At 49.6% G+C, this 13,228-nt stretch overlaps 2 protein-coding genes across 4 annotated transcripts in view; one reads left to right on the top strand and one right to left on the bottom strand.

Annotated features, from left to right (window-relative positions):
* CAMK1G (calcium/calmodulin dependent protein kinase IG) overlaps positions 1 to 5,776 on the top strand; it is a 28,379-nt gene extending 22,603 nt beyond the window's left edge. For all 3 annotated transcript variants that reach the window (XM_010365615.2, XM_010365616.2, XM_010365617.2), the window contains exons 8-13: positions 778 to 890; positions 1,664 to 1,742; positions 3,284 to 3,371; positions 3,614 to 4,038; positions 4,614 to 4,741; positions 4,869 to 5,776. In XM_010365615.2, coding sequence (XP_010363917.1) covers positions 778 to 890; positions 1,664 to 1,742; positions 3,284 to 3,371; positions 3,614 to 4,038; positions 4,614 to 4,704 — 796 coding nt within the window. In that variant the 3' untranslated portion in view covers positions 4,705 to 4,741; positions 4,869 to 5,776. The remainder of the gene's footprint in view (positions 1 to 777; positions 891 to 1,663; positions 1,743 to 3,283; positions 3,372 to 3,613; positions 4,039 to 4,613; positions 4,742 to 4,868) is intronic.
* A 920-nt stretch (positions 5,777 to 6,696) lies between these two features.
* The window catches only part of LAMB3 (laminin subunit beta 3), a 39,643-nt gene continuing 33,111 nt past the window's right edge, over positions 6,697 to 13,228 (bottom strand). Inside the window, exons 19-23 of the mRNA XM_010365614.2 lie at positions 11,951 to 12,158; positions 11,416 to 11,557; positions 10,905 to 11,081; positions 9,968 to 10,121; positions 6,697 to 7,233 (exon numbers count right to left, since the gene is read on the bottom strand). Coding sequence (XP_010363916.2) covers positions 7,097 to 7,233; positions 9,968 to 10,121; positions 10,905 to 11,081; positions 11,416 to 11,557; positions 11,951 to 12,158 — 818 coding nt within the window. The 3' untranslated portion in view covers positions 6,697 to 7,096. The remainder of the gene's footprint in view (positions 7,234 to 9,967; positions 10,122 to 10,904; positions 11,082 to 11,415; positions 11,558 to 11,950; positions 12,159 to 13,228) is intronic.

Here is a 13,228-nt window from a genome sequence, read left to right as displayed (position 1 = left end):
CCCCTGCCCCATTTACTGCCTATAAATGTGTTGGATCCCACTCTGTGGAATGAACAATGAAAAAGAGAGAGGCCAAGCCAGTCTTGGAAGCCAGGTGGACCCACTATTCCTGCATCTCAGCTTTTTCTCCCAAGGCAAAACCATGGCCTGGATGAAGCTGGTCAGGGCTTCCCCTTTTCGCTCCTCTCCACACATTCCCAAGCTCTCCCTTTCCTAACCTGCCCATCACCTCTTCCCCACCATCCCTCCTCACCTACAGCAAACTTTGCTCTTAGGAAAATAACCTGGTTTCAATTATCTCCTCCATTTATGTTAAATAAGTACTCTCATTTATTTGCTCAACCAATATTCGTTGCCTATCTACTCTGCATCTATCCCTGTGCTAGGTTCTAAAGAATCCAGCAGTGAACAACATAGCCTAAATAAATCCTTCATCAAACTTACAATCAAGTAGACAGTCTACCCCATCTTTCTTAAAGATATTTTATATAGCATTCATGAGTCAGGGAAAGTACAAGGAGAGGTGGCAAGGGTTTGAGGGCATAATGTACGCAGAGACCTTCTAGGGATGCCTGTGCCAAGGCTTGGCACTTGCATAAACACTTCATGGGACCTGTACCATTCTTGAATTTGAGGCAGATCCATGTCCTGGTCATACCGCTGTTCTGGGACCTTCATTGCCCACCTGTGTATACAGTGGGAGCCTGGGGGAGCAGAGAGTCTGGCTCAGGGAGGACAGGTTTTTCAGTAGTGTACCTCCTTCCTGTCCTGCTGCAGGCTCTGTGGATACCCCCCATTCTATGAAGAAACGGAGTCTAAGCTTTTCGAGAAGATCAAGGAGGGCTACTATGAGTTTGAGTCCCCATTCTGGGATGACATTTCTGAGTCAGGTAAGGCCAGTAGGCACGAAGAAGAGATAACAGGCTCAAGGTAGAGGCTGCCAGGCAGGAGAAATGAGCTTAACAAAGGGTGACAGTCCTGGCTCTTCAAAGTTCCTGGGGATCTTACAGAACAGGCTGCCAAGGAAAGTGGAAAAATCTTCATCTGCTTCAAAGACCCAATAAATTATTTACTTCTAAGGGCTATGCTTTTGTTTTTCTGGGGTCAGAACCACAGTATGCCTGATAAGGAGACGGCGGGGGGAGCGGGGGCAGTTCAGATGAGGGGCCAGGAGAGCAGAGCCAGGTGGTGAGGGGAGAGTTCCAGGCAAGAGCAGCAAAACCAAGGGGTTAGATACCAAGAAAGACCATGCAATGTCTGTGTGTGAGAGAAGATGATCATTACGTGATTGTTGGACCTGTTAAGTGGAAATTGGAGCTGGAACAATCCAGCACTCACATGTATGCCCATGTGCCAGTGCTGGTTCCTGTTTCCATGCAAACACATGCACATGTGGTGTGCAGGCACATGGGGGCCTCGTGACCAGTGATGCTTCTGCAGTGCTGTGTGGGTGAGGCGGCTTGTAGCTTCCCTTCTTTGGTAGTTTATGGTGGGTTGTTGTTAGGTGGTTTGGATTTTTTTTCCCTCTTCTAAGACTCTTAAAATTGCCTCTTTGGAAGATCAGCTAAAGATGCATTCACTGCCACCCACCAGCCCGGAAGTGAATTTCCATCAGTCATGAAATCTGGTCCTTAGTCGTCGTGTCTTTGATTGCTCCCCTTAGCCAAGGACTTTATTTGCCACTTGCTCGAGAAGGATCCGAATGAGCGGTACACCTGTGAGAAGGCCTTGAGTCACCCCTGGTGAGTGAGACATGGAGTGGTCTCTAGACCCCAGCCCTGTAGTTCCCAAAACCAGGCTGACTCATTCAACATTGCATTCCTCTGGAATCTGCTTGCCTTGATCCATTTAATGTTGCAACGAGCGAGGACCATGCCATTGTTCATCAGGCCCAGGTGGAGATTCAAACAGCATTCAGTGGAGCAGATTCTGATGCAAGGGTAGCAGCTGGGTTGTCTGGTCAAGTGCAGGAGGTAGGTGCAGCCAAGCACTGTCATTCAGCACTGGGACAGGGTGCAATGCTCAATACCAGTTACTCAAGAGGTGCCAGGAATGGGCAACTCTGTTCTGCCCTTAAGAGCTTTGTTTTACTCAGGGATCAATAACTGTTCCAGGTGAAGTGATTTAGGAATAATTGCAAAACAACCAATTGGCAAAATAGGAAAATCTTAAAATACTTCTTCATGTTACTCCCCAACTCAATTTACAATAGCTCCCCACTTCGCACCCCAGCAAGCCTGGATTCCTTTGTCTTTCCAGTTTCCCTAATATGGCCTGACCCTTTATCTCCAGCCTCTTTTCCCAGGATCGCCAGCATACCTCCTCTGTCCAGATAGGTCTGGGAGCTATCTCTGTCTTCCTGCCATCCCTCACCCCACATACCAAGCTCTTTCTTAACTACACCTTGGATCAGATCATTCTCACTACCTACAATGTCCTGCTTCTTGCCCTGTATGTAGCATCCTTCAGGATCCAGATCAGTCTCTGCCCTTCCCTGAAGCCCCTGATCCCTGCAGCCCATCCCAATATCCCCAGTTCTCTTTATTAATCACACAGCTTACCATGCATTACTGCAGTCCATAGCATGAGCAACACCCCCACATAGACTGTAGTGTCCTAGGGGTTAGGGCCCATGTCTCTTACTTCTCGAGGTCTGTTAGTAGTTGACACAGTACTATGCACACATCAGGTGTCTGAGAAACACTTAGAGACCAGTAAATAAGAGGCTACGGGGATAGAAAAGGGGCAGCCTATGCCAGATGGCCTTATTGAGGAAGGCTTCCAGGAGGAGGTGGGTTCTAGGCAAGGTTTTGAGCTAAAGGATGGTGACTATGCTAGTGCCCTCTGATGCTGGATCCAATAAACTTTTTCTATAAAGCAGCAGACAGTAAATACTTTAGGCTTTCCTGTCCATACTGCATTTATGGCAACTACTCAACCCTGCTGTCACAGTGCAAAAGGAACCACAGACAATACCTGAATTAGTGGGCACCGCTGTGTCCCCATAAAACCTTATTTACAAAAACAGGCAATGGGCCGATTTGGCCTATAGGCCATAGCTTATTGACCCTGCTCTAAAAGTTTTTGATTTTGCCAAAGCTAAAGCCCACTCTTACCTGCCCAGGGGGACAGAGAACGCCTGCTTGTAGCCCTTACCTGCTGTGGGCTGCCTTTCCTCTGCATACTCTACCCAGCTCTCACTTGGACCTGCAGGCACCCTGCCCACCCCCTGGCTGAGTGTCCATAGCCATCAGTAGCCAGGTGTCCCCTCTTACATCCACAGGATTGACGGGAACACAGCCCTCCACCGGGACATCTACCCATCAGTCAGCCTCCAGATCCAGAAGAACTTTGCTAAGAGCAAGTGGAGGGTAAGCTGTCCTCTCCGAGGGGGTGGGAAAGCTGTTCTGGGCCCCTGGAGGCTGGGCTGGCAGGAGCTGACATAAGGGCTTTCCTTGCGATGTCCCAGAAGGCACTGGAGCAGTCACTGTACCCTCTCTGAAATGAGAAGTGGGCACCCAGGTTTCAAGAGGCCACAAGGCAAAGGGAAAGTTTAAGCCCCGAGGCCCTCTGAGGTTGCAGAAGGCCAGAGGCTGCTTTTGTGTCTCCTTAGCAAGCCTTCAACGCAGCAGCTGTGGTGCACCACATGAGGAAGCTACACATGAACCTGCACAGCCCGGGCGTTCGCCCAGAGGTGGAGAACAGGCCGCCTGAAACTCAAGCCTCAGAAACCTTTAGACCCAGCTCCCCTGAGATCACCATCACTGAGGCACCAGTCGTGGACCAGAGTGTAGCAATCCCTGCTCTGACCCAATTACCCTGCCAGCATGGCAGCCGGCCCACTGCTCCTGGTGGCAGGTCCCTCAACTGCCTGGTCAACGGCTCCCTCCGCATCAGCAGCAGCCTGGTGCCCATGCATCAGGGGTCCTTGGCCGCCGGGCCCTGTGGCTGCTGCTCCAGCTGCCTGAACATTGGGAGCAAAGGAAAATCCTCCTACTGCTCTGAGCCCACACTCATCAAAAAGGCCAACAAAAAACAGTATGTATTTTTAGCCAAAGATGGAGCCCCAGCTTGGGTCTGAAAGAAATCGGCCAACAGGACTGAAAGAAATGGACACAAAGGCCTCTCCCACTTGCAGGCAGCTCTACAGGGAGGGATGAGTTCTGGGTCAGGGGGCAGGGAAAACGCTTCTAGCCCTGTCCCCATCACTTACTAGCTGTGAGGCCATTGACGAGTCAGTGAATGTCTCTGCTTCTAGTTTGCTCATCTGTAAAATGGGTTGAAGTCTATTTATTTACTCAGCCTGCCTCACAGAGGTGCTATAAAAGGTTAGTGAAGCAATAGAGATGATAAAAGCCTACAGAAAACTGGGTATGTGCAGGTGGTGAGCGTCAGATTCCCTGAGTTTCTAGGGCCTCTGTGCTTTGGAGGAGAAAGGTTAGGGGGGCTTGGTTATCTTTATCTTTTCTGCAGGGTCTTGAACTTTCTGAACCTCATGAGGGGAGAGCTGAGTGGATGCCATAGGCACAGAGAACTACCACCTCTGCCCTGCCCCATTAACTCTTCTTCTCCCCTCAAATACTTCAAACGTTGTTGCTTCATTTCCTTTCTAGGAATTTCAAGTCGGAGGTCATGGTACCAGTTAAAGCCAGCGGCAGCTCCCACTGCCGGGCAGGGCAGACTGGAGTCTGTCTCATTATGTGATTCCTGGAGTCTGTGCCTGTGTCATTGCAATTTTCAGGTGAGGAGGGTCACAGTGTGAGGCTTGGGGAGAGTTTCTGTCCCAGAGGAGAGCCCCATACCAGAGTGTGAGTGATGGGGTCTGAAGTGGCAGCCCCACCCTCACTCTGAGCCCCTTTCTCTTGCAGGAGACATGTTCAACTCCTCTGCTCTTCCAAACCTGGTGTCTATCCAGCAGAGGGAGGAAGGCAGAGCAAGTAGAGCAGGGCCTAGCAGGAGCGGTTTCTGGCCGGAAGCACCAGCCTGCTGCCAGCAGGGCAGCCCCTCACAGGAGGCCCGCGAGGGAGCCCCAAGGCATGGAGCCTTGTTGAAGCTGTGAGCAGGGGGAGTGGCACCTGCGGGCTTCCAGGTCTCCCTGACCTGCCTGCTCTATGCCCCCACACCCTACGTGCCGTGGCTCTGTGCATTGTACGTAGATAGCTCTCACCTGGGTCTGTACTGTTTGTCGTGAAAAGCTTAACGGGCTGGCCAGGCTGTGTCACCTCCAAGCAAAGCCATATGGAGCATCTATCCAGACTCCCACTCTGCACACACTCACTCCCACCTCTCAAGCCTCCAACCTCTTGGCCAGATTGGGCTCATTAATGCTGTTGCCTGCCCATCCGCATGAATGACAGGCAGCTGTCCATGGTGGTCTGCCTGTGAGCTCTTCAAGTTCTAATCCTTAACTCTAGGATTAGCTCCCAAGCGCGCTGAGACCCAGCCAGCCTGCTCCCGGTACACTTCTGGCTCCTCTCCCTGCCTCAATCTAAAAGCAGTGCCACACCCTCCAAAGTGGAATGGAAAGAAATTCTTGAGTAAGGGCTGCAAGGAATTCTTATCCCAGCCACATGCCCTCCGTGCACACACCCAATTGAGTTAACCTTGGAAGTTGACTATTTTAATGTCTGCCAGGAGTTCTAATCCTGCCTCTGTTCCCTTTTCTCTCCTTGAAAGTCCAGCATACCGTTCTTGTCCTTCCCCAGTCTTCTCACCCTCTGCCCCTCCAGCTTCGTGCTCAGTGTTGTGCTCAATAAAATGGACATATTTTTCTCTATGATGCTTCATTTGGTTCTTTCAAAGTCAGGAGCAGTTCAGGGACTTCTGAGCGTGTCTAGAGTAGAGAGTGCATGGATGGCTGGGGTCAGTAAGGAACCAGCAGTTGTAGCTGATGTGCATACAGCAGAGTACACAGTGCTCCAGGCACCTAGGGACATGAGTTACACCATTAACTCATTACTCCTCACAACAACCCCTTGGGGCAGGTTCTGTTGAAACCCAGGCAGTCTGGCTTTAGTGGCTATTCTCTGAATGGCCGTATCAGAATAGCATGAGTTCGAGCCCCAGCTCTGCCCCAAACTGCCATATATGTGACCTTGGGGAAGTTACTTAGCCTTTAATGCCTTGGTTTTCTCACTTATCCAATGGGAATAGTAGCACTGCCTGCATCATGAAATGATGCAGATGATGTGCCCAGCCTCGTGGCCAATAAATAATTAAAATGATTAACAATGATCAAGAAATTAATGTAGATAAAATGTCTAGCACAGTGTCTGCTTGGGCCATGGTTAACACACAAATGTCCATGCCATTCCATATCATCCTCCACCCCACCCCCCACACATATCCATTTACTTCTCTTTAAGGCCCCAAGAGACACAGATTCTAGTCTTAGTCCTTCCTCTGAAAGCTGCATGAATTTGAACGGAACCTTCCCTTCCCTGGATTTCTATTTCCCCATCTGTAAACAAGAAGTTGAATCACTGCTTAGAGATGAAAACTGCTTGTCTGGTTTCTCAAGGGTAGAATCCATCAGGTTCTGGGGCACAGGGGCCCAGACTCCCTAAATCTGGGTACCCAGCAAGCCAGGTGGAACAGAGGAGAGCAAACCATGGGCTTGAACAGAGGAGTCCCCCACAAACCCCAAATAGGAGACAGAAACAATGGCAAGAGTTTACCCAATGAGGGGACAGACCATTTTTCCTTGTTGAACCTCCAGGCCCTTTTCCAAAGATTTTTATTTGGCTTTTCATTTTTACATCACTTTTGTTAAGTTTTTGTGTTTGGTCCAGGATTCTTCCCCAGTGGAGAACTAAAGGCAGGGGATACTGCCCAGCCCAGCTTCCTTGACTTGAGAGCTCCTAGTTTCAATGGCTTGCCAATCTCCACCATCTCTGTCTGTCAAGTGTAACTGTCCCATTGACTCAGGCTCAGCTGCAGCTCAGGGTAATCTTACTAGTTGCACACCAGGGGTGGTCCAGGCTGTGCTTTGGCTGCATGAAAGACTCCTGGAGATGGAAAGCATTCCAAACCAATCTGCCCCTAACTAAAAGCAAAGGGGGCAGGTGAGTAGGGAAAGGGGCTGGAAGCTGTAGTATCACTTGCAGGTGGCATAGTAGAGCACACGCTCATTGATGTGGTCACGGATCTGCTCCACACGCTTCTCCAGTCCTGTCAGGTCCGCTGAGCGCAGCATGATGGCCTGGCTGCCCCGCAGCAGCTCCAACTCCATGTCTGAGGCAAATGGAACAGCAGCAGGAGGAGGAGTTGATGGTGAGACTCCCAAAGACTCCCAACCCTTCCTTCCCCTCCTGCTAACTGGAAGTAGCATGTGCAGAGGAAGCCCCGCCAGAAAAATATGGCCTCTAAGGCAGTGGTGCCCCCCCCATCTTCATGCCTCCCTAGCCCCTATTCCATGCTTAGAAACCCGGCAGGGGCCAAATGCAGCAGGCCCCCACTCCTAACTATCCCTGGGCCCCTGACCCTCTGGGCTCTCACAGTTGTCCCAGGCTAATGAAGGAGGTCACAGACACCAAGATTAGCAACCCAGTGCTGTTGGGCTCAGACAGCTGCCATCCAACCAATGATCCTCAAGTAGGCACCTTGACAAAAGAGCTGGATGAGTGACCAGAATTCCTCAATTTCCCTCCCCAAATGCCACTCCAGATAAATCTAGTCCTCCTCTTCCAATTCATTCTGCATACAACCACTAGATGATGCATAGAGGTTTAAAGAACTCTGGAAGTGACTCAGTCCAGCCTGCCCCCTGTCCCTATAGGCAGGAGTCCCTCTATCACATCCATGAGAGCTGGTACCCAGGCTCAGCCTGAACTTTTCCAGGAATAGGAAGGAAGCAGGCACTGCCTCACGAGGCTCCAATCTTAGGCAGCTCTGGTTATGAAAAAAGTCATCTTCTCGTGAAGCCAAAATCTGACTGCCTCTTACTTCCACCTCTTGTCCCAGGTCTGTGTCCTGGGGGTATAACAATATACCTTCTCTGTCCTCACATGTCAATCCTTCACATATCTGAGGCTTTATTGTCTCCAGGTTAAATATCTCCAGTTTCTTCACCTATTCCTCATCTGATATAATTGCTGTGCCCCACCCTGGTCACTCTCTCCCTGATGTATGCTGGTTTGTCAATATCCCTTCTGAAGATGTAGTAGCCATCACTTGAACACCATCCCCCAGGTGAGATCCCATCAGCAGAGTATAACAGTGTTATTATTGGATTGACATTCAGCCAGTAGATACTCATATGGATTCACAGGTTGATAAAATATTTAAATATGTCCATAGTAGTTGTTAAATAGCTGCCATTCTGTTCCTTGGTACTCACCCCGAAAACCCACCTCCTACCCCTGGTCAATGCATGATCTTCCCCCATTACCCTGCAACTAAAGGTAAATTCCTGCAAGCAGGTAACTTCCGGTCCCAATACTATAGCCTAAGCCTTTTCTGGTTAGTGGGTACACACCACTCCAGTTGCTAAATAGTCTTACCATTACCCCAAGCTATTACTCCCTTCACTTTGGTTGCACTGTGTTTGTTAGCTCTTTGGGCTGCAGCAAGCATCGCTGGCTTTTAACAAGCTTGCGGTAACTCAAAACTCTTGGGTCTTTTTCAGATGAGTAACAACTCATATTTGGTTATCACTTACTCAAAACTCTTGGGTCTTTTTCAGATGAGTAACAACTCATATTTGCTTATCACTTACTAGTTACAAAGTGGTTGCAGTAGCATTAGCCACTGAAAAGCCAGGCTTCACCTGAGCTGTACTTGTGGTTTAAGCCCAAACAAGGCCAGAGCAGGAGGTTACTTTCCTCTTCATTTAATTTCATTTGTTAGTTTCAGCCCATCTTTCTGAACTTTTGCTATTGCCTTAGAATACTGGTTCTGTTACCTGGTGTCTTAATTATCTGTTGTCCAGAGACTTGATAAATTATCTTCATACAAAGTATTGGATGAACAGGACAAGGAAAAGCACTGACTTAGCCGCTGGCCCCTTCCCCTAGGTCAGCTCCTCTCACTTCATCCTTTGGGTGCAGCTGCCCATGGCCCCAGGTTTATTCATCATCAACCCACCAGCCCAACCTTTTATGTGGTGCCCACCTGGCTATCCAACGAGACTTCTGCCAAACACTTCTGCTGAAATTCGAAGGAACTCTTTCTGTGGCTTTCACTGGATACACCACTCCAGTGATCCCATCATCATGTCTTAGCGATGACTTTAGTTCCCAGGAGCCCCTGTTCTCCTTTCTGAGAAATCTTTGGAACCCTTCCGAAAGCTACTTTCATTATGTTTCCATCATATTCAAAATCCTTGGATGTGCCCTACTGCCTCCTGAGCTATCTACCCTCCTCATCCTCACACTAGAAGCCAGGCACAGGGACAAGTCATGTTAACCCCATGCCACTTCTTTCCCACCAGCTCCTCAGCAATATTCTTCTCCTGTCCCTATGTCAGAACATACCTTGTTGCTTCCCAACACCCTTATCCTAATGTCCCTCCTCTTCCTCACAGCTTCTCCCAGGCCTATACATTCTTCCAGGCCCATCTCAAATCTTCTTTTCTTACCTTCACTGAACATGTCTCTCTCAAATTATTTATGCTCTGAGCCCCAGAACTCTTATTATTCAACCCCTATCAGAGACCACCTCATCCTCTTAAATATAGTTCTATGCACCTTAAACATAAAGCAATAGGAAGAGAAAATATGACCCCACTGTTTGCAAAAATAGAAAAAATGGTCCCATTAATTGCAAGCTTTTTGAGGCCAGGTCAAGTCGTGGGACCATCTCTGCATTCCCCAGCCTCATACATACTAGATGCCCAGAAAAAATCTCATTTGATCTCATTCCCATAGCACGGCTAGCTCCAATAAGAATGGGCTTCAGAAGCCTTGGGTTGGGTGGGACCAGCCTTCATGAATGCCCAATAGTCCGTGCCCCTGAACCATTCCCTCACCTTTCATCCTGTCCATCATCTCCATGGTCTCCCCAAATAGCTCCTCTGCCTCTGTCTTCACACTCTGGATCCGGGCACCCTGTTCACCCAGCGTGGGACTCTGACCCAACCGGTCCTTCAACTCAGCATACTTTTGTTTTATTCTCTCAAATCCCTGAAAAAGGTAGAACAGTCTCAGTGTCATTGTCATCATGCAAGGTCCTAAAGACCTATGGCCAAAGCACTTGATATCACCCAAATCAACACACAGTGGGAAAGCGCCTCCTATTAACCCCCAATAGAATTGGTTTTGCCTATTAAAACTCCTGAGTCACAGACTATGACTTAAACTTCTGTGTTTCCCTCTTCCCATCTCCAGCTCTTGACATGTCCCACCTCACTCCCAGGACAATGTTAGTCACATCATAGGATATTGATATTAAGCTGTCACATAGTATACTTAGCAACTTGGTCACTGTGCCAGGATTGAAAGTGCCAGTGTTCCTAGCCATAGGGGGAGCAGGTAGTGTGCGTGAGACACTGAGAATGGGCTCTTTGATCTTCTCTCTCATTTAATTCTGACAATCATGGAGCCCAGGTTAGGATAAGCAAAGAGCATCTGTCCAGGCTGGGGATCCAAGAGACAAGCTCTGGATCCAGTGTCACGGGACCTGATTTATAGATGAGTCTTAGGCCTGTGAACAAGTCACCACCTCATCTGTAAAAGGGAAGGGATTGGACTGGTCATCTCCAATGTCCCTGAGCCAGCTATACTAAAGGCAGTGGAGGGAGAAATCAGATGCCTGGCCAGGTTTGGGTTGATTCTCAAGCCTCTTCTGGTTCTGTTATTCTAAGCACATTTGAGTTTGTGGTCTTATAAAGTGTGCAAAGTCCTCTCCTGCTCAGGACCCCCTCATCGTGGCCATACATCATTGAGCTAACTCTGCCTTCTCTGTACCTCTTGGGCACTCAATGCCTGCTCGCTGGCACCTTCTGCAAGCTGCTGGGCCTGGACTGCCTGTGCCCGCTGCTGCCAGGCTTGGCGGCGGAGCTCCTCCATCCGTGTCCAGAAGTCACCCAGCTGCTTGGTCATGCTTGTCACCAGCTTTTCTGCTGGCTGCAGTACCTGCTGAACCTTTGTGGAAAGAGGGAGATCTGGCATTTGTAGTGGGTCTCATAGGTGGGGGGTTCATCCCCATTTTTTCTCCAACTCATCAGGCAGCAAAAACCCTCTCCAACCAGAACAATCAAAATTGCTCACCTCTCACTCCTGCTTCTGCATCCCAGCCACAAGATCAGAAAATCCAAGGCCCACAGCCAGCCCAAAACTTGTCACCCTCCTGTAGAACTCCACCTCAGCTTTCTTCTAGTCACTTTTCATCTAGTCACTTTCTGGCATTTTCTATGCCTGGTGCCCAAATTTTCCTGTTTATGCCCAAATATGGGTGGAGGAAACCATGATGCCTCACCTCAGCAACCCTGTCCTGGATAAGCCTAAGAGAGCGGCTGGTGCCTTGCATGGTGTCCTGAGCTTCCTGCAGTGCCACTGTGCCCTGCTGCAGGTTCCCAACCACATCCTCCACCTGGCCCTCCACTGCATGGGCTCGGCTCCTGGGTGAGAGAAGCATGAGGGAGAGGAGAGAGAAAATGAGTGAATAGTGAATCAATGTGTGGTTCGACTCACACACCAGTCCAAAAGAACACCCTTCCCAGCCAAGACAAAGAGCAAGGAAAGTATTAGCTTTGATGTCCCAGGACCCCACCAAGCAGACGTGATGAATGTTTGCGTTATGCCTGAGACAATCTCTGGGCAGTTTCCAATACGGAAGACACAGTCACGCAAATTGTTTAACCTGCACTCTGGATTCTGTGTACCACTCCCCACCATGGTAAGCATCCCCTCCTGTCTCCCAGCCCTCTGTATCCCTCTCCCAGCAATGGGGTTGAGAAGCAAAACGCCAGCCTAATCCTGGGCAGAGAGAAGTTCAGGGCCCAAGGCCATACCTGGCTTCCTCAGCCTCAGCCTGCAGCCTGCGGGCCCGCGCAATGTCCTGCTTGGTCTGTGACAGCACCAGGTCCACGTTGGGGAGCCTGGCTGCAATGGCCTGGATCTCGTTCATCTTCTGTAGAACGGTAGCTGAGTCTGTGGGCAGCCACAGGGCCAGCACAGCCTCGCTGACCTCCTGGATAGTGGCTGCATCAGTGTCGGGGTCTGGAAGACAATCATGCATTAGACTGTGAGAGCCCACTAACCTCCCCAGAGATCCGAGGCCTCTCCTGGCTAAGCAGCACCTGTGGAAGGCACCTGTGGTGGCCCCTCTATCATGGTGTCCCAAGGAGCTGCTGCCCCCTCTCAACCAGACTCAGGTGCCTGTTCTCTGGAAATTTCTGGGAATGCTGTAGGAGGATGACTATCCTGTGCTCCATGCTGCAGCAGGGAAGAGGAGGAGGGGTGTCATCACAGCTGTGGCAACTAAGTGTCTGGTGCCACAGGAAGCTGCGGGCTGGGGAGAAGGAGGTGGTGCCAGGCAGCTGGTACTGAACAATGCCTGCAGCACATACACAATTAGCCCTAAATTGGGAAGAGTGACCAGAAACTGAAGCTGCTTCCTTGGCAAAAAGACCCCTTCCCTGCACTCCCCCTCAAGCAAGACTGCTCATTTTTGCAAAGGCAAGTAAGAATGATCAAGTCTTTGCTGGAATATCACCTTCTCAGGGAGGCCAACCCCAGCCATCCAATCTAGAATTGCAACCTCCACCCTAGACTGTAGCACACTTTATCGTCCCTCCCTGCCTCATCTTTCTGTCTAGCACTTGCACCACCCAGGTACCAAAAACTGTACTCATCTAACTGGTTTCTTTTTTTTTTTTTTCTTTTCCTCTAGAATGTAAGCTCTACAAGGGCAGGGGCTGGGTTTTGTCCACAGCTATATCCCTAGACCCCAGCACAGTGCCTGGCACTTGGAGGTCAATATGTGCGTAGAGTGAACGAATGATTGACAGGGCTTCAGGTTCAGATCTCTGCTTTACTATTCAAGCTACCTGGGCAAGTCAAATGGTTCCCTAAGCTCAGTTTCCTGATCTGTGAAAAGGAGTATCAATCCCCAATATCAGTCCTCAACCTGAAGGTACAACATGAAACAATCCATTTGCAAGAGTTGTTACAAACCAACTCTGGGTCAGAGGGTAAGGTCAGAAGTACAGAGATGACATCTCCTCCCCATCTATTCCAATTTGCTTTTACAGATTTCGCTGATATTGAGGTATTAAGGAGGGGGGCAC

This window comes from Rhinopithecus roxellana, chromosome 8, assembly GCF_007565055.1.
Source record: "Rhinopithecus roxellana isolate Shanxi Qingling chromosome 8, ASM756505v1, whole genome shotgun sequence".
NCBI classification, from domain to species: domain Eukaryota; kingdom Metazoa; phylum Chordata; class Mammalia; order Primates; family Cercopithecidae; genus Rhinopithecus; species Rhinopithecus roxellana.
This window is presented reverse-complemented; position numbering and strand designations above follow the sequence as displayed.